Genomic DNA, 24957 nt, shown 5'->3' with positions numbered 1-24957 from the left:
TTTCTCCCCATTTTCCTCCCGATTTAGCACACTCAATTTCGTTCGCTGCTGCTGAGAGATACCAGATTGCATCCGAGGAGAGCACCTCCTCTTCTTGCCATGCATTCTGCACAGGCGTCTCTTCCGCCAATCAGGGTCCTTACACAGCGTATGAAGACCCACCCACCCACACAAACGTAGTCCGGCCCCCACCCTGCAGATACGGTGGCCAATTAGTATCTGCTGCAGGCACTGCCGATTATGCCCGCCAGATGGCGCCCAGCAACAAAATTATGGTCAGGTGTCCAAATACTTTGGCTATTTAGTGTATGTAGGAAAGTGTAAAAAAAAAAAAAAAAACTAAATTAAACGTGTATGATAGGATTTGCTCATTTAAAAATTACATTCTGCTGCACCCCTGAAAGAACATTAAAGAATCCCCTTTTCTATTTTTCGATCGGTACCCAGCACCACACCCTGAGTCCAGATCTAATCAGCATGCTGTTGCTCATGGTGATCTCTGTTTCTGTGTGTCTATTCAGATACGTTGAGGAGACCATGGGAGAAAACGTTACCCAGGTGAGACCGAGTTTCCCAGCATGCATTTTTGCAGTAATGTAATAATACAGTGTTTCTCAGCAGACGGATGATACAGTGATTCACTGGAGCAGAAGATTCTGTTACTCTAGATTATAGACTAAACAAAACTGTACACTGGTACAGTAACCGCCCCCTCCACCAACACACACACACACACACCTACCTCATTATCAGCCAGTGTGTTTATGTGATATATGTTTGATACAGGAATAATTCTACTACCCGCGGCCTGGATTCACCTTCCACCACTGCTCTCACACCCAGGTACACTGACATGCTAAAACCAGCCGGGAACAGTACCTTTCAGAATGTATTGTTTATAATAATGTAATATAATATAAAATAATATAAATACACACACACACGCTCCCCTGTGTTGTGAAAAAGTATTTATGCCTCACCCAGTATCTTCTATTTCTTCCAACTAACCAGGGTTAGGGTTAACTAACCGTACTCATTCGTTCCTATAACAAAACTAACATTTATTACTAAACATTATGTACTGCTTTCGGGACTCAGGATGAGAGGTGTGATGGGCTGATGATGGGCTGATGATTTGCTCAGTGCTGTTTTTGCTCAGTTTGTATTTTGTTGGTGTTTATTTGTTTACTAATGATTGTGAAGTTTCTGGTTTGTCCATTCGAGGTGCCGCGGCTCATTGGGTTCATCATCACGGTTAAACTCTGCAGACAAACCGTTCTCACACTGACCAGTCTCACACTGCTTATTATTAAAGTGTCCGGTATTAACTTAAAAACAAATCTAATGTTAAATCTGTGTGAGTGACGTTAATTCACTCTGACCATTTAGAACTTTTAATTAAATAAAGATTAAACGAATAGGCGCCTAGGTGGCGCAGCTGGATATTTCTGAACTCCCGGGTTCAAGGCTCGGTGTTGCCACCGGTCGGCTGGGCGCCATCTGGCAGGCATAATTGCCAGTGCCTGCAGCAGATACAAATTGGCCACCGTATCTGCAGGGTGGGGGCCGGACTATATGTGGGTGGGTGGGTCTTCATACGCTGTGTAAGGACCCTGATTGGCAGAGGAGACGCCCGTGCAGGAAGCACGGACAAGAAGAGGAGGGCTGTACACGTGTAAAGAAGGCGTGGGCAGGGGCGTGCTCTCCTTGGATGCAAATCTGGAGTCTGTCAGCAGCGGAAGACAAATTGGATGCGCTAAATCGGGAGGAAAATGCATTAAAAAAAATTTTAAAATCTGTTTATTGAATGAAATGCTGCGAATTAACAGAATGTTTAAATAAATCAAAGGATTAATCAGTGTGAGGTGCGTTTATCTGTATCTCTTCAGGGTTCATGTGGGTCCTGCTCATGTTGGGTTTTGCTGGGCCTCATTTTCATCATTACTAACATAGATAAATAATCAGAGTTTGTGTGGGCGTGTTTTTGTGTGTCAGATTGAAAACTGCTGCACCATCAAACGAGACTGAAAGCGGAGAGGAATCTGAACTGGAGAGAATCAAACAGGTTGGTTTATGTACACGCTGCACAATCATGTATATGTGTGTGTGTGTACAGTAATACATATCCAGACAGCACTGAATATGAAATTGACATCCTGGACATTTTGTACTATGAGTATACACCGATCTCTTTATCACGGCACCTGTTATTGGGGGGGGGGGGGGGGGGGGGGGGGGGGGGGGGGGGGTATATTAGGCAGTAAGTGAACATTTTATCCTTAAAGTTGATGTTAGAAGCAGGAAAAATGGACGAGCGTGAGGATCTGAGCCAGTTTGACGAGGGCCAATTTGTGATGACTAGACGACTGGGTCAGAGCATCTCCAAAACTGCAGCTCTTGTGGGGTGTGTCCCGGTCTGCAGTGGTCAGTTTCTATCAAAAGTGGTCCAAGGAAGGAACAGTGGTAAACCGGGGACAGGGTCATGGGCAGCCAAGGCTCACTGATGCACGTGGGGAGTGAAGGCTGGCCCGTGTGGTCCGACGCACATATTCAATAAATTCAGTTTATTTGAACTATTTACTTTGTGTTGTGAAAACACATTAGAGTTGTTCAGTTATTTAAGCTACAGCTGTTTATATGGGCAGTTTATCCCATTCTTCATGGTAGATCCTCTTAAGCTCATACAGATGAGACAGTGAGTGTCTGTTAGTGTCTGGGATTTGACTGGGACACCAAATACATTCAGAAATTTATCCCAAATCCACTCTAGTGGATGTTTCTGTATATTACTGTATTTATCCACCCCTTAATTCTTGCCAGTATCCCTGTCAGTGAATAGGCCCACACTGTATTATACCACCACCACCACATTTCACAGTACAGATGGTATTAGTCAGGTGATGTGCGGTGCCTGTTTTTACCCTGACATAGCGCTTGCTGCTCTGCACAAACAGTTCAGTTTTCATCTTATCAGAACAAAGAATCTTTTTCCTCATCAAACAGGTTCTTCCATCTCTGCACCGCTGGATTCTCTTTTACTTTTCTTTCTTTGGCTCTAAATACTTTTGTGAATGTGACATTTAATTGTGTTTGTTTTTTTATTAATAACAATGCAATAAAGTGTGAAATGTCAAGACATCTGAATCCACTGTGTGTGTGTGTGTGTGTGTGTGTGTGTGTGTGTGTGTGTGTGTGTGTGTTTAGGAGCTGTTAGAGGAAATGAGAAAGGAGCTGCAGAAAGTTAAGGATGAAATTATTGCAGGTAAAAATTATTATTATTATTAATATTAATGTTACTATTGTTTTGTTGTTGTACATTTGATTGTGTATGTATAAGAGAGCACTAAAGGCGTGTGTGTGTGTGTGTGTGTGTGTGAGAGTATAAGAAAGTGTGTGAGAGTATAAGAAAGTGTGTGAGAGTATAAGAAAGTGTGTAAGAGTATAAGAAAGTGTGTGAGAGTGTGTACGGGCATGTATGTATGAGTGTATAAAGGGTTGTGTATGAAAGTATGTACACCGATCAGCCATAACATTAAAACCACCCCCTGGTTTCTACACTCACTGTCCATTTTATCAGCTCCACTTACCATATAGGAGCACTTTGTAGTTCTACAATTGACACTGACATGGTGGTGGTGTGTTAGTGTGTGTTGTGCTGGTATGAGTGGATCAGACACAGCAGCGCTGTCCACTCACTGTCCACTCTATTAGACGCTCCTACATAGTTGCGCCACCTTGTAGATGTAAAGTCAGAGACGATCGCTCATCTATTGCTGCTGTTTGAGTCGGTCATCTTCTAGACCTTCATCAGTGGTCACAGGACACTGCCCACGGGGCGCTGTTGGCTGGATATCAGCAGTGACAGTGAGGTGTTTAAAACTCCAGCAGCGCTGCTGTGTCTGATCCACTCATACCAGCACAACACACACTAACACACCACCACCATGTCAGTGTCACTGCAGTGCTGAGAATGATCCACCACCTAAATAATACCTGCTCTGTAGTGGTCCTGTGGGGGTCCTGACCATTAAAGAACAGGGTGAAAGCAGGCTAGATAAGTATGTACAGAAACAGATGGACTACAGTCAGTAATTGTATAACTACAAAGTGCTTCTATATGGTAAGTGGAGCTGATAAAAATGGACAGTGAGTGTGGAAACAAGGAGGTGGTTTTAATGTTATGCCTTATCGCTGTATGTGTATGAGGGTCTGCATGAGGTTGTGTATGAAAGTATGTATGAGTGGATGAGGGTGTGTGTGTTCTTGTTTTGTCAGTATTAAATCTGATTTTGTTTTTGTTTTTGTTTAGCCGTCGTTCAGGAACTACAGAGGAGAAGCACATAGTTAAATACACACACTCTCTAATATACACCTACACACACACACACTCTGATATACACGTTACACACACACACACTGATTCACAGTAGATGATGCAGGGACTTTGTTAATTCAACTTGATTTTACATTTAATCATTTTTATTTTCTTCATTATTTCATCATCATCGCATTAAGTCCCACACACTCACTCATACACACGCTCACACACACTCACACACACAGTTTATGTATTTGAATAGTGCAGCCAATCATAATGCTGCATTTTCTTCTCACTTTCTTCACTGTCCACTCATGGCCCAGTGATTCAGAAACTCTGTATTATACTACATCTCAGTGTGATTCCCACCCTGACCCAAAATTTAACGGTGCACTACAGAAGTGTGTGATTTGAGACAAAACCCAAGTTCATCATCATTAGATGTACCAGTTTTAATTTTAGTATTATTTGTTATTCATGGTTGTACAATTTACGATCGGTTAAACCAGACGTTATTCTGCATCTGCACCACAGTAACAGTGTGTGGCAGGAGTGTTTCTTTTTACTAGTCGTTTCTCGTTGCTGTTTTTTTTAGTATATCATGCTACGTTTAATCAGTGCAACCTCAGTGTCTGACAGCTCAGGCAAATAAATTTATTGATTGACGTTTAATTATTTCAAACTATGCAACAAACACCATCTGATTCACGTATTTAGTCACAATGAATGAGTTGAACAGTAAAATCAGTCAAATCGGATCAGAATTGCTGAGTGAATGTTTGTAATCCATTTAATCGCGTCCATAATGAATCATGCCATTCACACACACTCAGGACTAATTGATTAAATTCTACACTAAACACTGTGCAGAGTTTCAACAGCTCGTCTTCCCAAGTTTTTAATTAATCAGTTATCAATATTGGCTTTGTTGAGACCAAAAACTGTTTTTGATACGAGTGTGAGTTTATATATAATATATAATTTGTGATACTTTGTTTATCTGCTAATTGGTGAAGGGATTGTGATTATATTGTTTGTCATTTAGAATTCTGTAATAGTTTATAATCAACAATTTTATATGCTGAAACACACTGGAGCTGATGCATTTATACTGAATTAAAGCTGCTGCAACACCCCCACGACTTTGTTTTATTTATAATGAAGGTGAATGATGGGTAATTAGGACATTTACATTCACAGCATTTAGCGGACGCTGAAATATTAGGGACTTATAGGGATATTATTTAAATTATTTAAACATTTGTTATTGGAACGTTTTCTAATAAATTCAAACTACATGGTCACTAGTGGTTGCAAACAATATTAATTATGGTATAAATATTACAAAAAGAGCAACTGCATATGATATTACCATTTTTAATTTTTGCACTTCACTCGAGTATTTTTTTAACCCAAGACATTTTACTTTTTACATTTTACTTCTCTCTATTTTATAAAACAAATTTAAACTGTTTTCTCACTGCATTATCTTATAGACTCCCTCAAACACTCTTTTTAAAGCACAGGGATGTAAATCAAACATTCGGGTGTCTGGAAACAAGGCAAGGCAAGTTTATTAGTATAGCACCTTTCATACACAGTGGCAATTCAAAGTGCTTTACATAAGGAAAAAAAATTAAAAGCATTAAAACATTTCTGAGATAAAAAACCTCAGGAAGAGTTCTTGCAAACGTTTAGTTACAATTAAGAGAACATTAAATTAAAACGAGAGATAAAAAATTAAAAACATGAAAAACGTAGTAAAAACTGGCTAACAAACTGGTCTAACTCAAATTAAACATGACTGAAAAAGTGAAAACATGACTAGCAGACTTGTTATATAGTTTTATGATAAAAGGGTGAAATGCATATTAAAGTTTTGTAGCAGATGCTTGTTTCAAAATAATTTCGTAACGTATGTATAATAGAACTGCGATAGACTGGCGCCCTGTCTAGGGTATTTCTGTGTGCCTTGCACCCACTGAGAGCTGGTATAGGCTCTAGCGACCCTGATTAGGATAAGCAGCTTAGAAAGTGTCAAAGTCTGGACATCGGCAAAATGCATATTTTCAATACATTTTATTACATTTTTCAACAACTTTTTATTTCATTTATTTGTGATGCAATATGTACTGTATGTGTGTATTTTAGTAAACATAAAGTTCATTATAATTAGTGATATTTCCTGTGTGTCCAGACTTTAGGGACACCCTGTGGAATATAGTGAACAGTATAGTATAGTACAGTATAGTAACAGAATAGAATATAGTGAATAGAGCTTAGTATCATATATATAGTTAAATATAGTAAATGGTTAACTATAGTGTGTATAGTGAAGTATAGTAAACTATATTATGTGTAGTAGAATATATTAGAATATGTTTAAATATATACTGAGTATGGCATTGTATGTATAAAATATTAGTACTGTATAGTACACTATAATGAGTACTGTTTATAATGTGTAGTAAAATATAGTGAATGTTAATATACCACATTAAATATAAAGTGAATGTTTTAGTGTAGTATGTATAGTAGAATATAGTAAACAATATTATGTGTAGTAGAATAGCAGAGTATGTTTAAATATATACTGAGTATGACATAGTATGTATAATAAGTTAAGGTGAGTATAGCATGTATAAAATGTGAGTATTGTATAGCACAGTGGCTACAACACGGTGGCTAAGTGGGTAGCACTGTCGCCTCACAGCAAGAAGGTCCTGGGTTCAATCACGAGGTGGGATAGAGTTTGTATGTTCTCCCCGTGTCTGCGTGGGTTTTCTCCGGGAGCTCCGGTTTCCTCCCACAGTCCAAAAACATGCAGTCAGGTTAATTCCAGGGTGTTACTGTGTGCCTTGCACCCATTGAAAAGCTGGGATAGGCTCCAGCACCCCCGTGACCCTGATTGGATAAGAGGTTAAGAAAGTGAGTGAGTACACTACAATGAATATTCTATAATATGTATAGTAGAACACAGTGAATGTTGTTAGTTTACAAGTATAGTATGAAAAACAAAACATAGTGAGTAGAATACAGGATGTGTAGTACGACATTCTAAAGAAGAACATAGTACTTTCTTATTCTTACTTTTAAATTACTAAGAGCAAATTACAAATATTAATTATATAAAACTCACAAAATTAAAATTGATTGAATGTAAATTATTAGTATAATTAAACCACTATCTGATTTCGGGCGGCATGGTGGCTAAGTGGGTAGCACTGTCGCCTAACAGCAAGCAGGTCCTGGGTTCGATCCCCAGGTGGGGCGGTCCAGGTCCTTTCTGTGTGGAGTTTGCATGTTCTCCACGTGTCCGCGTGGGTTTCCTCCGGAGGCTCCGGTTTCCTCCCACAGTCCAAAGACATGCAAGTGAGGTGAATTGGAGTCACTAACTTGTCCAAGACTGTGTTCGATATGACCTTGTGAATTGACGAACCTTGTGTAATGAGTTGCTACCGTTTCTGTCATGAATGTAACCAAAGAGTAAAACATGACGTTAAAATCCAAATAAACAAACAAACAAACCCACAGTCCAAAGACATACAAGTGAGGTGAACCGGAGATACAAAATTGTCCATGACTGTGTTCGATATAACCTTGTGAACTGATGAATCTTGTGTAATGAGTAACTTCCGTTCCTGTCATGAATGTAACCAAAGAGTAAAACATGACGTTAAAATCCTAATAAACAAACAAACAATCTGATTTCAGGTACATTTAGCAGATGCTTTTATCCAAAGCGATTTACAGTTATGACTGAACACAATATTTTTTTGAGCCATTGAGGGTGAAGGGCCTTGCTCAGGGGCCCAACAGTGGCAACTTGGCGGTGGTGGGACTTGAACCGGCAACCTTCTGATTCCTAGTCCAGTACCTTAACCACTGACCTATCACTGTCCTGTTCAGGTACAGAATCCTCATTCATTCATTTCTTTTTCATGTGAATAATTGAAAGCAGACAGTCCATCCTGTGTAGGTTGTTTGGGAAGAAACACAAAGACACTGGAAGAACATGCCAAACTTCTCACAGGCAGTAACCAGAAGTAATCGACGGATTTTTAGTTAGTGCAGTACATACATTATCAAAGTGGTGCAGGTAGAAATGGTTCACACAGTTTGATCCTGTCATACAGATGATCTGAAAAACACACACACACAGAGAGAACATGCCAAACTGAGTGTGTGTGCGTGCGTGCGTGTGTGTTTACTCGCTGAGCGAGGTCGTTCGGTCTGTGTGACGTCACATCCTGTTTGTGCTTCGCTGTGGAGTAGAAGGCCTGTGTGCTGGAACTGAAGAGGATTCATTTCATTTAGAATATAAACTTTATCATCGCCTCTAATTACAGAAATTGACCCGGAATAGCGCCACTAACCTCCGTGGTAAGTCCGGGGTTGATATTGACCCGGTTTAAATTTTCATTACTCGTTAAACTCTCACTCTGCTCAACTGTGTTTACATTAGCTTTAGCAGCTAACTCTGGCCGTTGCTGCAACTAACTCCGTTAACATTAGCTTTAGCGTTAGCATCGTTAGCTGCTCGATCGATGTAGTTTTATAAACCTGACACATACAGCAGTTACTTTTTATTATTGATGAACAGTTCATTATATTATATTATTAATAATAATTCGATTAATACAGTTGTATTAAAGCTACCATTAGAGTTAGGTTGGATTATTTGTAGCATGGCTAAATTAGCAAGGCTCAACCACACTGCAAATTAAACTATTTAACTTTGTGTAATGTTAATCAGATTTAATCTAATAAACACATGAATACTTTTATCAGATATAACACTGATTAAGTAAGACTGCACTTTATTCTGAGTTAAAAAAAACATTAAATGATTTAGAACTTAAACTTTACACTCTACAGTAATAATAATAATGACAATAATAAGAGTATAATAATTATCATTAGTGTTATAAGTTTAAAAGTTTCATCATAATAATAATAAGAATTAACACCTAATCCAAATGACATTAAACGTTTAAAATGTAAATATAAGAGAAGTTTGTAGAAACGTGATTTATTTACAATCTTACTGAATAAAATTAAAAACATGCTGCTTATATATACGGTTATACATATATCTCTACTTAATATTGTTTATTGTTATTGAGGGCGGCACGGTGAGTAGCACTGTCGCCTCACAGCAAGAAGGTCCTGGGTTCGATCCCTGGGTCCTTTCTGTGTGGAGTTTGCATGTTCTCTCCGTGTCTGCGTGGGTTTTCTTCCGGGTGCTCCGGTTTCGTCCCACAGTCCAAAAACATGCAAGTGAGGTGAATTGGAGATACAAAATTGTCCATGACTGTGTTTGATATAACCTTGTGACCTGATTAATCTTGTGTAATGAGTAACTACCGTTCCTGTCATAAATGTAACCAAAGTGTAAAACATGACGTTAAAATCCTAATAAACAAACGTATTGTTTTTGCAATATTGTCTAACTTTAGTTTAGTCTGTGCACTAGAAGAATGAAAACATGAAAAATTTGCTCTTTAAGGTGATAGAATAGAATTGACACTTTATTTGTCATTGTACATAGTACAACAAAATTCTGCTTGATTCTTCTCAACATGACGCATATAAAAAGGAAACACAATGACACTAGAAAAACGGAATTTTTAGTTAGTAGTCAAGTCAAATGTATTGGTATAGCACTTTTTACAATGAACATTGTCTCAAAGCAACTTTACAGAATCCAGGACCGACAGACCAAAAACCCCTGTTGAGCAGGCCAATGACAAACTTCCTTAAAAATTACGGGAAGAAACCTTGAGAGGAACCAGACTTAGCAGGGACCCCTGTCCTTCTTGGGTGGCATGAAGGATACTTTGAATAGATAGGATTTACACAAATCATACAAACACAAAATGAAATTAAACTAAAAGTTATAACTAGTAAAAAATAATTAGAGTTTTTCATTATTTGTCTGCGATAAAGTCCGTAGTGAGTTCTTGACATTTTTGGTGCAAACAGGCCAGGTTTCCGTCACATCTTGCAGGAGCAGCATTGTTGGCACGGCAGTCTCGACGTGCAGTCTTTAACCTCGGGGTAAAACAACAGTAAAACAACAGTTAGTACATACAACATCACAGTGGTGCAGGTAGAAATGGTTTACACAGTCTGATCCTGATCATCTGAAAAACTCCCCACAGCACAGCAGTGTAGTAATATTGTCTAGCTTCAGTTTCATTTGTGCAGTAGAAGAATGAGAACATGATTAATTTGCTCTATAACGGGATAGAATAGAATGGACACTTTATTGGTCACTGTACATGGTACAACGGAATTTTCAATATGAATCATATAAAAAGAAAACAGCACACAACAACACAGACAGACAGACATAAAACATGCTGTCAATAACAGCAGCAACAGTCATGTAGGTTTTTTACCATTTCACTCTGTAGAACTGTGAGTAGAACGCTCATTTTACAGTTCCATACAGTTCCTCATCTTTTATATCTTAACATTTCTAAAATGAGTAAATAAGGATGCTCATCCGATGTAAATGTGCCAGGTATGCGGAACAGAATGATTTATAGGTGATGCCTAAATATGGGAGCAACTAAGGTAGATAGATAGGTAGGTAGGTAGATAGATAGGTAGGTAGATAGATAGGTAGGTAGGTTGCAGTGGCGGCTGCTGGTCTTTCAAAGAGGGGAAGCTCATTGTCGGCTTACATCATAAAATTTGTCAATTTATTTATACATAAATTCTGCCCTCAAGAATTTGGCCTGTGATCCTATCGTACCAAGTAGGCGTCTTTTCCAGGGACTTGACCAGTGTCCTGAAACAAATACTATGAGTGTGTTTTATTTACACAATGAACAATGGAAATGGTCGAGTAATTTCACCAAGCAAATACCAAGAAATGGGTTACAGCAGTTTGTCTTTCGACTTCACTCGCAAAATCCGCGATGGGACTGAAGCTCCCAGTGATTAAGTGATGGTGTAGATCTCAAAATAGCTGTCAATCAAAACGGGTTTCAGCCTTTCGACTGATCATCCAATCATCTTGCAGAAGCTCCGCGTCCAGACCCAAAATCGTGGCATTTATCCAATGACCGACGAGTTTCAAAGCAATGAAAAAAAACGTTCCATGCAGTCCCACTGAAGTGAAGAGACGCTCAGCTTCTACGGGCAAATGCATTGACGCTACGGGAGTTAACAAAATCGAGTCAGTGGATTTGTGATAAGTAGCTGATTCTGAACGAACTCGTCTTCGAGATGAACGTGTTCTAACACATTTGTAGTCAATGAAATGTTAACACAACTGTACATATTTGACCATTTAATTTTTGACATTTTAGGGGAAGCTGAGCTTCCCTTGCAGTCTTAGAGAAATCGCCACTGGTAGGTAGGTAGATACGATAGATAGATACGATAGATAGATACTTGATTTATCCCGAGGGAAATTATTGAAACCAAATAAAATGATTATATATGTTTCAGTATGTAAAAGTTGCTGAGGGTCTGAATGTGTTCTGTGTTTTTCAGGTGCTGTGTGTGTATGTTGTAACTTGCTGACCCTACACCATACCCATCTGAAGCCCTCATACACGCACTCGCACACTCACACACACACACACACACAGCATGAATGAAATTAGTGTGGTTAGAGAAGGCTGGCTCCATAAGAGAGGTGAGTTATTACAGTATAATATTTTATCATTTGTATTGTTGCTGATCATGTCATTATTCATTTTTAATATGGTACCATGTCTTTTTTGATGTGATACATTAGTCCCAATATTAACCCCAATGTCCCAATGATTATTTTTTAACTTGAACTTGCTTTAAACTTGTTGATGAACTCAAAAGTATTTTGGACAGAGAATTCCGTCCGGGCAGAGGTAGCTTTGTGTTTATCGGAGGGTCACTAGTTCAAGTCCCACCACAACCAAGTTGCCACTGTTGGGCCCCTGAGCAAGGCCTGTAACCCTGAATTACTTGCACTGTAACAGGTGTCTATTGTAAGTCACTTTGCATAAAAGGTGTCTGCTAAATTCCATAAATGTATAATGAGCCACAAAACACTCTTTAGAAATCATTAATACCCCAAGATTGCCATAAAATACGTTTTCTTTACAAGTGTTTGTAAACTTTTGACCTTGTGTTTATAAGTAATGTAGGAGTTGTATAAAATTTAATTATCAGGTGAAGTTTAATACTAAAACATCATCAAACAATTAGTACAGTTTTAAACACTCCAGCATGAGGAATTAATCAGAATATATTACTGTAATAACACTGCAGTTCGTTCTAATGTCTTCATCAAATGACTGTACTAAACTGTACTTCCCCCTTCCCGGAGTGTAGGTGAGTATATAAAGACGTGGAGGCCGAGGTATTTCATCCTGAAGAGCGATGGATCATTTATTGGCTATAAGGAAAAACCGGATCTGTCTGACCCCAACCTGCCGCCACTCAACAACTTTTCTGTAGCAGGTGTGTGTGTGTGATCATTTACTGTTTCAGCATTTTTCAGGTACCAGCTGTAACCCGAGTCTTCTCTGTCACACACTGATACTGATCTGGAAGATCTCTGTGTTGAATTCCTAGGCTTAAGAACCATAAGAGCATTAAAAAATCTTAGAAACAGGGTTTCTTTATGAAGAAGATGATAAATAATGACAGCATTAGTGTTGTAAACATTTAGTATTTATCACTATATAAATACATCTTTATCACAGTCATGTGGATATAGTTTAAGTCCAGTGCTAAATATTTTGGATAACACAGGTGTAGCGCGTGTTTAAGCGTGTGTGTTTTATTTTAGAATGCCAGCTGATGAAGACAGAGCGGCCGCGTCCCAATACTTTTGTCATTCGCTGCCTTCAGTGGACGACAGTGATTGAGAGAACCTTCCATGTGGACAGTAATGCTGAGAGGTGAGCAAGTGATGGAACAAATAAACATGCGTGACTGTTGAAGTGTTCCACGTCAGTGTTTCACACATTCATAATGCACTCTTGGCAAATTTAAATAGAATACAGGGTACCCGAGCATAGATTTGGCTAGACTAGCTCGCCAGATTGGCTGGTGAAGTATCATGTAAATATTCCATAAGCTAGCACAGTCAGCCTCAGGCCACCTATGATAATCGGGATGGTTTTGTTCTTAAGGAGGAAATGAATGATCACAGTGTTGTAACCCCTGAGTTCAGCTGAAACAGAAAGTAAATTCATGAGTTCCCTCTGGTCCTGCAGGGAGGAGTGGATGCGGGCAATCCAGGCTGTAGCCAACGGACTGAAGAGCAGAGAGGATGAAGATGAACCCATGGACATCAACTACGGTTCAGCAGGAGATAGCAGCTCTGAGACCTCCAGCTCCAAATTACGCAATAAAGTGGTACACTTCATACACACCCTCCAAAAATCCCAAGTTCTTGATTTAGTTTACAGCTTAAAAAGTTTGTACACCTTTAAAATGTCATGTTTTGTTGATTTTATAAGGAATAGTTATTAATATTAAGTCGAGTTTATTTGTTTAGCGCTTAGTGGGTAGCACTGTCGCCTCACAGCAAGAAGGTCCTGGGTACGATCCGGGTCCTTTCTGTGTGGAGTTTGCATGTTCTCCCCGTGTCTGCATGGGTTTTCTTCCGGGAGCTCCGGTTTCCTCCCACAGTCCAAAAACATGCAAGTGAGGTGATTTGGAGACACTAAATTGTCCATGACTGTGTTCTATATAACCTTGTGAACTGATGAGTCTTGTGTAATGAGTAACTACCGTTCCTGTCGTGGATGTAACCGAAGGGTGTAAAACATGACATTAAAATCCAAATAAACAAACAAACAAACAGTAGACATCATCTCAAAGCAACTTAACAGATTCCAGGACCAAAAAAAACCCCTAATAAGCAGCCGAGGGCGACAGGGGCAAGAATAATTTCCTTAATGTTATAAGGAAGAAACCTTAAGAGGACCCAGACTCAGCAGGGTGGCCAGAGATGATTAAATACTAAAGAAATGAAAGTGAAATTAATTATTACAAAGATTATAACATTTACATTTTCAGCATTTGGCAGATGCTTTTATCCAAGGGCCTTGCTCAGGGACCCAACAGTGGCAATTGGTGGTGGCGGGGCTTGAACCGGCAACCTTCTGTTTACTAGTCCAGTACCTTAACCACTGAGCTATCACTGGCCCTATATAACATATAAAAAAAGCATAAAGAATTTAATTCTAGTTTCTTATCCTTCAGTTCAACCTGTAACAGAATAAAGTCTGTTGGTGAGTTTTTGGACATTGTGAGTGCAGTGACTGCAGATTACTATCACAGCCAGCAGTCTAGCAGGAACAGCACTATTTGCATATACGGGCTTCAACCTAAGGTTACGTCCGAACCAGCAGCTTTCTGCACAATTCATTTTACAATCCCTGTTTGCTAAATTTACCATATTGTAAAAAAATAAACATTAAATGTAGAATGTTCAAAAATTGTGGCACAAAATTGTGCAGAAGCTGGTTTACCTTAAAAACTTGTTTACAATGAAACCTGGAATTTTAAACATTGAGTGTGCAGATGTCTGTGTAGGACCTCAGCAGTGTTGTACATTATTGAATTGTGAATAGAATAATCCTAAACGTGAATGTAATAAACGTTAATCTATTTGTGTGCGTGTGCGTGTGTGTGTGTTGCAGACGATGAGCGATTTCGATTACCTAAAGCTGTTGGGTAAGGGTACATTTGGTAAAGTTATTCTGGTGAGAGAGAAGGCGACCGGTGTACACTACGCCATGAAGATCCTCAGGAAGGAGGTTATCATTGCCAAGGTAACACACACCATTCCATACAGACTCTCTGGAGGAGTATAGAGGGGTAATGATTGTTTTTTAAGTCTGTGTGGATCTGTTTTCTAGGATGAGGTGGCACACACAGTAACAGAAAGCCGAGTGCTGCAGAACACAAGACATCCATTCCTTACGGTCAGACTGCTTCCATAAACACACACACTCACACACACATTTAATGTTTTATATTTATATTTATAATATGCACAGATCAGCCATAACATTAAAACCACCTCCTTGTTTCTACACTCACTGTCCATTTGATCAGCTCCACTTACCATATAGAAGCACTTGGTAGTTCTACAATTACTGACTGTAGTCCATCTGTAGTACCACCACAGAGCAGGTATTATTTGGGTGGTGGATCATTCTCAGCCCTGCAGTGACACTGACATGGTGGTGTGGTATGAGTGGATCAGACTCAGCAGCGCTGCTGGAGTTTTTAAATACCGTGTCCACTCACTGTCCACTCTATTAGACACTCCTACCTAGTTGGTCCATCTTGTAGATGTAAAGTCAGAGACGATCGCTCATCTATTGATGCTGTTTGAGTCGGCCATCTTCTAGACCTTCATCAGTGGTCACAGGACGCTGCCCACAAAGCGCTGTTGGCTGGATATTTTTGGTTGGTGGACTATTCTCAGTCCAGCAGTGACAGTGAGGTGTTTAAAAACTCCAGCAGCGCTGCTGTGTCTGATCCACTCATACCAGCACAACACACACTAACACACCACCACCAGTGTCAGTGTCACTGCAGTGCTGAGAATGATCCACCACCTAAATAATACCTGCTCTGTGGTGGTCCTGTGGGGGTCCTGACCATTGAAGAACAGGGTGAAAGCGGGCTAAATACTCATGAATGTTCTCATTAACTCACATACATCAATAACATTTAAATGTATTAGGACTGTCGCTGTTATTAACTTGGTGTGTGTGTGTGTGTGTGTGTGTGTGTGTGTGTGCAGACACTAAAGTATGCATTTCAGACACACGACCGGCTCTGTTTCGTTATGGAGTACGCTAACGGGGGAGAGGTAACTAACACTACCTACTGCATAGTTAACATAATTATTACACCTGAACCCTATCCAACCCTGAGTGTGTGTGTGTGTGTGTGTGTGTGTGTGTGTGTGTGTGTGTGTGTGTGTGTGTGTGTGTGTGTGTGTGTAGCTGTTCTTTCACCTGTCCCGTGAGCGAGTGTTTACTGAGGACAGAGCCAGATTTTATGGAGCGGAGATCGTTTCTGCGCTCGAGTACCTGCATTCACGAGACGTCGTGTACAGAGACCTGAAGGTACAAAACACACACACGTACACACTAGTACACACTAGTACACATCATTACTGGGTTCCAGTCAGTGTTAATTTTGACAGCAAATTTTGATTTAGTTTTAGTCATAGTCTTTTGACTAAAATGGAATTTAGTTTTAGTCATAATTTAGTCATCTGAATTGTTTTAGTTTTAGTCGACTAATTATCATAAGAATATAGTCGACTAAATCTACAGTCGATTCAGTCGACTAAAATACATATTTGTTTGTTTATTAGGATTTTAACATCATGTTTTTACACATTGGTTACCTTCATGACAGGAACGGTAGTTACTCATCACACAAGGTTATATCGAACACATTCATGGACAAATTTAGTATCTTCAATTCACCTCACTTGCACGTCTTTGGACTGTGGGAGGAAACCGGAGCACCCGGAGGAAACTCACGCAGACACGGGGAGAACATGCAAACTCCACACAGAAAGGACCCGGACCGCCCCACCTGGGGTTCGAACCCAGGACGTTCTTGCTGTGAGGCGACAGTGTTACCCACTTAGCCACCGTGCCGCCCTAAAATAAATATAAAGGGTGTAAAATGTAAATGCTTTTTTATCACTTCCCTTAAATTATTTAAGTCATTATATACACTTACACAAAATGAAACATTTTTAACCAGTTATGGAATATTATTAATGTTTGAATGTGCAATACACACAAAAACAGATTTAACTTATTTCAGACAACATCTTTATTTACCTGACCTTGCTTATTGAGCATAACAATAACAAAATATTAATGACCAGTAGGCCTGCTCTGCCTGACAAATATATGCATTGTTCATAACAAATTGCATATTACATTCTTAATAAAACTGGGTACCATAAAAGCAGCTGTGACATTATGTTGCCATTATACTGCCAGCGGTGCCAGATGTTTCAGATGTGTTGTGTTTTTACCCGAGATCGCCCCACAGGGTTTACACATCGTCTTGTTTTTCCCGACGTCAAATGAGAAACGTGTCCAGATATCGACTCTCCTCTTTCTCCCTGTTGACATCGTGGAGTTAACCTGGTTCCATGAGTAAAGAAAGTTCACAGGCTGGTCTGGTCTTCCCGGGTTTAGATCAAACTTGTGCGAGTGTGCTCTTACCGCGGTACTGCAAAAGATTAGTACTGATTGGATGGCTAATCGGCTTGTCCCGCCCCTCCACATACGCTAAAGTAGTTCTGATTGGATCTCTTTCTAACTTGTCCCTGACCTTCCACAAAACTAAATCAGTTCTGATTGGATGTCGTCCCTGCCAAACATTTTCGTCTCGTTTTTATTCGTTGACGAAAGTGTCGATTCATTTCGTCATAGTTTTTATCTTTTTTTGTAGTTTTTATTTAGTCATCGTCTCGTTTTCGATGAGGTTCGTTGACGAAAACTATGACGAAAATCATTCGTCAACGAAATTAACACTGGTTCCAGTTAAATCTGTGATTGCAGATATCAAAGTTAAAATCTGATTGTAGACGTTAATGCTAATATATTATGATTTAAGACCTTTAAATTACAAAAACATTTAAAGATCATAATTTCAATCATTTGCTCTGTGTGTCGTGTGTGTGGTGTGTGTGTGGTGTGTGTGTGGTGTGTTAGCTGGAGAATCTGATGCTGGATAAAGATGGACACATTAAGATCACAGATTTCGGACTGTGTAAGGAGGGAATCACCAACGAAGCCACCATGAAGACCTTCTGTGGAACACCAGAATACCTCGCTCCTGAGGTAAACAAACACCTCGTCACCACTCAAATACTCACAGTCTCTCACTTATACTCACCCATTCCCTCTCTCTCCCACCAACTCAGTCTTTCACCCCTCAACATCACCCACCTTAACACAGTCCTATCTCTGTTCTGTCTAAAAATCAGGATCTGGGGTTCAGTTCAAGTGAATTTAGATCTCCCTGTCTGTGAAGAAGCCAGGAGTCATGAAATGTGCACGTCATTCTACTTTCTGCGTTTAGAATGTGTAGTGCCTGGTTCACACTACACGAATTGGTCGGCGCTAGATTTGCCGCAACTCCGCGTTCGCTCGGCGATCTAAACTCGGCTCTCAATCGCTGTGTGTGAACTACTCAACAACTCGATCCGAGCGGCTCGGCGAGCACTCACCGACCGAAGAGAGATATCTAGCTTGTTAAATATCTGGATCTGAGTTGCCCGACTGGCAATGAGTGCTGTGTCGAACAGCCAGTGAGAACGCAAGATACGGGGTGAGGGGAAACGCAGGGGAGGAGTGTAAAAAGAATACATCGGTACACACACACGTTTTACATTATTTCTGACCTTATCATTCTCTACAGAACACCCACGCTGCATTGCAAAAAATATTTATTAACCTCCAACTCACTAATGAACAATCCATGCTGCTCGCGTAGCCAAATCCACTCAGATTCATTTATTTTTCCTCTTTGACTTTACGCTGCACATCAGCACACAAACTTTGATCGCTCGCTACTTGTTGACGTGTATTTTTGGACGTGGTATCATTAACCCCCTCGTCACTTCTCGCGTTTGTTTTCGTGACAGAACGTAGTTTGGGAGACCAGAGAAGCTCGTCTGCGATTCCAGTTGGTGATAGATGGTGTAGTGTGACCCCCTATCACCGATCAGTCGTGTAGTGTGAAATACACACCGACTTGAACTATACAGCGACCTGACGACTTGGAAAGTCGTGTAGTGTGAACTTGGCATAAGCGATCATTTGTAAGATGGTTTGTGTGTGTGTGTGTGTGTGTGTGTGTGTGTGTGTGTGTGTGTGTGTGTGTGTGTGTGTGTGTGTGTGTGTGTGTGTGTGTGTGTGTGTGTGTATTTGTAGGTATTAGAGGATAATGACTATGGCCGTGCGGTGGACTGGTGGGGTTTGGGCGTGGTCATGTACGAGATGATGTGTGGGCGACTCCCGTTTTACAATCAGGATCATGAGCGCCTGTTTGAGCTGATCCTCATGGAGGAGATCCGCTTCCCCCGAAATCTGTCCCCCGATGCCAAGAGCCTCCTCGCTGGATTACTGAAAAAAGATCCCAAACAGAGGTATACACACTCTCTAACACCAACATACACACACACACACACACACACACTCTCTAACACCAACATACACACTATACACACACACTCCCTCACACCAAACCCTAATTTATATAAACACACATACTGTCACACATTATAAATACTGTACACACATTCAAATCCATCCTACCAGAGCTGTGTAATAACTATTTTAGGAATTAATAAATTGGTTTTTAGGTACTAATCATCTAAAGGTAACGCTACATATGTATTAAATTGGATAAGATAAGACTTTATTGATCCCCTTGGGGAAATTAATTAAGTTACCGTCCGGGTCCCTTCTGTGTGGAGTTCATGCATGTTCTCCCCGTGTCCGTGTGGGTTTCTTCCGGAAGCTCCGGTTTCCTCCCGCAGTCCAGAGACGTGCAAGTGAGGTGAATTGGAGACACAAAATTGTCCATGACTGTTTGATATTAAAGACTTGAAGTGATGAATCTTGTGTAACCAGTAACTAACTACCTGTCCTGTCATGAATCTAACACGAGAGGGAGTGCGATAACACACGACCTCGAGTGTTCTATTGCTTTTATACAACAGCTTTTACAAAAGAAAGAAAGAAAATAAATCAAAGAAGCCCTGAATTTCATATTGAATATGCTTTAATATTGACAATACCTTCCGCCAAAAAGTAGTTCCACAACGAATGAGTTGCTGCTATGCAACGGTAAAAATTCCCGACCCTGCCTTAACACAGTAGGCTAAAAAAGGCATATAGTTTAACACTAGTTTGGAATAAAAATAACAAGCGAATATGAATAAGCAAAGATAAAAGGAAAAGGAGAAAATTAATTAAGAATTAAAAGATAGAATTTAGGTCGAACGTTATCTGAAAGTGATCCATTTTATCAATTTCTGGATGTGTATGAGCACAAATCGGCCTACAAAACAACCGGCGGCTTGTGTGCATGAAGCTTGTCGTTACTGGCAACGCGTCAGCGGAGTAATACAGTTGTGGTGTGAAAAGGCCGCGCTGTTATCACCAATATCGGCACGGTTAGAACGCTTCTCGACCAATCAGATTGTAAGGTCGGAACTAACTGTTGTATAAAGCCTAATAAATAATAAACCAGAATGTTATCAACATTACTATCAGCGGAACAGCAAGAGATGCCTTTGTGTGTTTTGGGCTGAGCTATTCATCACAGGACGAAACCCCATCACTCACATTTTCACTTACTTACTCCTTCTGCAGAGTCATTTAGAACAGACAATCCACCTTCTGTTGCACTGTTGCACTTACTAAGTAAAGCACTTTAATTCCACTACATTAAAGACAATTTCATAATGTTTTCTATGTGTGTGTGAATATTAATGGTGATATTTTGGTTATTTAAAGGTTGGGGGGCAGTGTTGATGATGCTAAAGAGGTGATGAGCCACAGGTTTTTCACCTCCATCAACTGGCAGGACGTCTTGCAGAAAAAGGTACGGGGTACAGGGTGGTTGGTCTGGGAACGTTAGCATTAGTATCTATGGGACATTATTTATTGTTATTATATTGTTGTTATTATTTCATTGTTTGTAATGCTGTTTGTTTTTCTCTGTGTGTGTGTGTGTGTGTGTGTGTGTTAGCTCACCCCTCCGTTTAAGCCTCAGGTGACGTCAGAGACAGATACACGTTACTTTGATGAGGAATTCACACTGCAGACCATCACAGTCACCCCACCTGACCAGTGTGAGTACACACTACACACCCCAGTCTATCTGTAACTGGATTCCTTTCCACAGGTTCCCTAAACAGTGCTTTTGTTTTCCCTACACACTCACTAATCATGTGATATTGACTAAGGTTAAATCCCTTTATTTGAAATGCCCTGCAATGTCAACCTAAAAATCAGGGCAACGTGTTGACAGCAATCTAAGACCGTTCACTTGCTTTCTAAAGTAATTAGCAAAATAATAGAGCAGTCCTGTATCATATTGTGTATGTAATATGGAAATTAACGTGATTTTATGGACATACAGCAGGTTTGTGTTCTGCCGCTCGTGATTCACTATGTAAAAGTTAACCAGCGTTTCTGGACGTTCACTGGTTCCTTTCACATTGTCGGTAGTTCTCAGCAAAGATGAATGAAACATTAATCCGACATAATCCCATAATCGAACCAGTTTCTGCTCTCAGATGGTGCGCCAGCTGTCTTAACCCGCAAGACGCGCGATGACTGATGGGTAAATTGTACAGTCATCTTCCTGTGTAGTGATAACCCATTACTTATGACTCCCTAAGCCAGTAAAAATTCCCTTCAGGGTGCCTAGGTGGCGCAGTGGGATATTCTGCTAGCACACCAGCACCGAGATTCTGAACTCCTCGGTTCGAAACTCAGCATTGTCACCGGTCAGCTGGGCACCATCTAGCGGGCATAATTGGCAGTGCCAGTAAGGAGGGAATGACCGGAATATGTGTAAGGCAGTTGTAGCCTAGTGGTTAGGGTACTGGACTAGTAATCGAAAGGTCGCTGGTTCAAACCCCACCACTGCCAGGTTGCCACTGTTGGGCCCTTGAGCGAGGCCCTTAACCCTATACTGCTCAGATTGTATACTGTAATGTAAGTCGCTTTGGATAAAGGCGTCTGCTAAATGCTGAAAATGTAAATGTAAGGATTCTGATTGGCGGATAGAGGCGCCTGTGCATGGAAAAGGGTTCCGTTAAGGGCTGGGCGCGGGTCGGAGGAGGCGTGAGCAGCAATATGCTGCAGAAGACAAATTGACTATAGCACTGTTGCCTCACAGCAAGAAGGTCCTGGGATTCCCTCCCCGTGTCTGCGTGGGTTTCCTCCGGGTGCTCCGGTTTCCTCCGACAATCCAAAGACATGCAAGTGAGGTGAATTGGAGATACTTAATTGTCCATGACTGTGTTTGACATGAAACTGATTAAGCTTATATAACGAGTAACTACCGTTCCTGACATAAATGTAACCACAGTGTGTAAAACATGACGTTAAAATCCTAATATAATAAAAATAAATAAATCACAGTGAACTACTGGGGCGATTGGAGTGCAACTTAAGTGTATGTAAGGTGGTTGGGGTGGAACAATTACTAGTCCCTAGTCCCCCTAGTTCATTTAGGGTACCCAAACACTAAAAACAGCAGTACCCCAGTCATTGAGACCAGTCTTTTCACCATTACAACCAGTCTCTTTGGTCATCTAGACCAGTCTGTGTGTATTTATTGTGCGTACACTGATTGTGTATTTATTATTTGTGTATGTTGGTGTGTCTGCAGATGACAGTTTGGATGCAGAGGACTCGGATGCGAGAACACACTTTCCCCAGTTCTCTTATTCTGCCAGTGTACGGGAGTGATCCAGATCCACAGACCACACACACACATGCACAAACACACTCGTACACCAGCAAAACACGTACACACACTCACCAGCAATATGCACACAGTGATGGGCAGCCTGTTGGTTCACAGGTTTATTAGGACGTTTTTATTTTTCCAAAAGCTTTATGAAGTAAAGGATGATCAGAACTGCTAGAGGGAGTTCGGCGTGACACTCGCTCTGCTTTTTAAACATCGTCCCTGTGCTGCACTGCTCTTGGAAAACTCAGCAGATGACCTGGTTACACGCGAGCTCGTGATAGACGAGCTCGTCGAGGTCGCAAGTCTGTCCTGATTGGTTGTCTGGTCTGTCAGTCAAACTACACGCTGATCACACCTTTAAAAGTCTCGGACTCCTGGACTGTACCAGCAAAATACCTATATGCGCGCACGCACACACTCAGACGGAAGCCTTTAACTTCTGATTGTTACAGAAACACATGTGAAGCCATACTGCAGTGTAAGTGCTCTTTTTATCCAGCTGTTACTGTCTGAACCACACAATACTGCTGATTCTCAATGTGTGCGTGCGTGTGTGTGTGCTCGTGCGTGTGGGTTTTCACTTTCAATGTGATTTTTACATTGTGTTTTGTGTCAGGATTTTACACACACACATACACACACACACACACAGACACACACACACAGAGTCAGTAATGGTGTCCGGGGAGTAGTGTGTGGATGTGTTTTACTTCTTTGTTTACACCTGATTGATCATCACGATTTTATCTGAATTCACATCTGATTCGCGTTCAAACTACTTCAGCAGGTCTGAGACACGTTATACAACTGATCACAAAACATCTAATCTGAATCAAAATCCCTCTTAATACTTTACATTCAAACGTATTCATTCAATTTAGGCTCAACACCAAAATTCAGTTTTATTGCAGCATCTTTTTTTAAAAAACTGAAAATGAAATCATGATTAATAAACTGGTTGGTTTTTATGCAGTCTGATTCCAGTCCGGCTGATCGGACACAAACCAGATTCACCACACAAAAGCAGCAGCAGGTGTAAATAAAGTCCTAACACATTTCCTCTGTTCTACTGTCAGATTCAGTCATGAACGGGCGGAGTGGCACCCAGTCCGAGTGATGGAGGGGTGAAAGATATACCTTCATCACTCATTACTACATCATGAGCAGGAAGTCCTGGTCCTGTGGTGTGCCGGGTGAGATTTCCACTCCGCTCCCCAGCACCGGACCCGTGTGTGTGTGTGTGTCTGTGTGTGTATGCGCGCGCACGCATGTGTAAAACGAGTGTGTATGTGTATTGAAGCTGCCGTTAGATCACACAGCTCTCTGAGGTTTCTGTGTTTTATTGTTTTTGCATTTTACTGTTTCATAAACAGATATTTTGATCTATTTGCTTTTTTCTTTCTCAAATCGTCTGGATGAGTTCGATATAAATATAATCTATTACACCATCCAGCCTCTCCTGTCGTTTGTGTGTGGGTGATTTTGGAGGGTGGGGCTGCCTGCATGTTGTGCTTGTATTTGACATACTGCCGTTATTTTACAAGTGTAACTCAAACCAACAATCATGATCCACCTGAATGAATTTAATGCTGCTTGGTGACATCATATTTATTGATCACTCTGGCCAATGATATTTAGTGCATAAAGAGATTGGGAACAGTGCTGGCCCCAGAATGGAACCTTGTGGGACTCCACATGACAGGGAGTGATGCGTGGATAGAGTTTCTGAAGAGTTTTTTGTCTGAAACCCATTTATCGCAGAGCCAGAGAGACCGACCAAATCTAGTTTGCGGTTAAGCCAAATCTTGTGGTTGACTGTGTTAAAGACCGCACTAGGATCTAAGAGAACCAGTGTACACCGATCAGCCATAACATTATGACCACACTCTGTCCATTTTATCAGCTCCAATTAGCATATAGAAGCACTTTGTAGTTCTACAATTATTGACTGTAGTCCATCTGTTTCTCTACATACTTTTTTAGCCTTCTTTCACCCTGTTCTTCAACGTTCAGGACCCCCACAGGACCACCACAGAGCAGGTATTATTTAGGTGGTGGATCATTCTCAGCACTGCAGTGATACTGACATGGTGGTGGTGTGTTAGTGTGTGTTGTGCTGGTATGAGTGGATCAGA

General features: G+C 40.6%; 2 protein-coding genes across 5 annotated transcripts in view; both read left to right on the top strand.

Annotated features, from left to right (window-relative positions):
* Positions 1–5492, top strand: part of vaspb (vasodilator stimulated phosphoprotein b) — a 35587-nt gene extending 30095 nt beyond the window's left edge. The window contains exons 10-14 of one of the 3 annotated variants that reach the window (XM_063004389.1): positions 522–558; positions 787–843; positions 1996–2065; positions 3205–3262; positions 4310–5492. In XM_063004389.1, coding sequence (XP_062860459.1) covers positions 522–558; positions 787–843; positions 1996–2065; positions 3205–3262; positions 4310–4344 — 257 coding nt within the window. In that variant the 3' untranslated portion in view covers positions 4345–5492. The remainder of the gene's footprint in view (positions 1–521; positions 559–786; positions 844–1995; positions 2066–3204; positions 3263–4309) is intronic. The other 2 variants (XM_063004390.1, XM_063004391.1) reach the window with 2 other exon arrangements.
* A 3102-nt stretch (positions 5493–8594) lies between these two features.
* On the top strand, positions 8595–24270 carry akt2 (v-akt murine thymoma viral oncogene homolog 2). Of its 2 annotated transcripts, none has more exons than XM_063004980.1 (14): positions 8595–8701; positions 11828–11972; positions 12650–12778; positions 13110–13221; positions 13540–13678; positions 14974–15105; positions 15193–15258; positions 16089–16157; positions 16294–16416; positions 18037–18165; positions 19261–19475; positions 20851–20938; positions 21086–21188; positions 22739–24270. In XM_063004980.1, exons 2-14 carry the CDS (start codon positions 11927–11929, stop codon positions 22816–22818), a joined length of 1431 nt encoding a protein of 476 aa, XP_062861050.1. In that variant the 5' UTR covers positions 8595–8701; positions 11828–11926; the 3' UTR covers positions 22819–24270. The 2 variants fall into 2 exon arrangements, with proteins under 2 accessions (XP_062861050.1, XP_062861049.1); XM_063004979.1 differs by having other exon boundaries at positions 13540–13681.
* The last annotated feature ends 687 nt before the right edge of the window (positions 24271–24957 follow it).

Source organism: Trichomycterus rosablanca, chromosome 11 (assembly GCF_030014385.1).
Source record: "Trichomycterus rosablanca isolate fTriRos1 chromosome 11, fTriRos1.hap1, whole genome shotgun sequence".
In the NCBI taxonomy this organism is placed as follows: Eukaryota; Metazoa; Chordata; class Actinopteri; order Siluriformes; family Trichomycteridae; genus Trichomycterus; species Trichomycterus rosablanca.
Note: the sequence above shows the minus strand (reverse complement) of the source record. Positions and strands in the feature narration are given on the sequence as shown.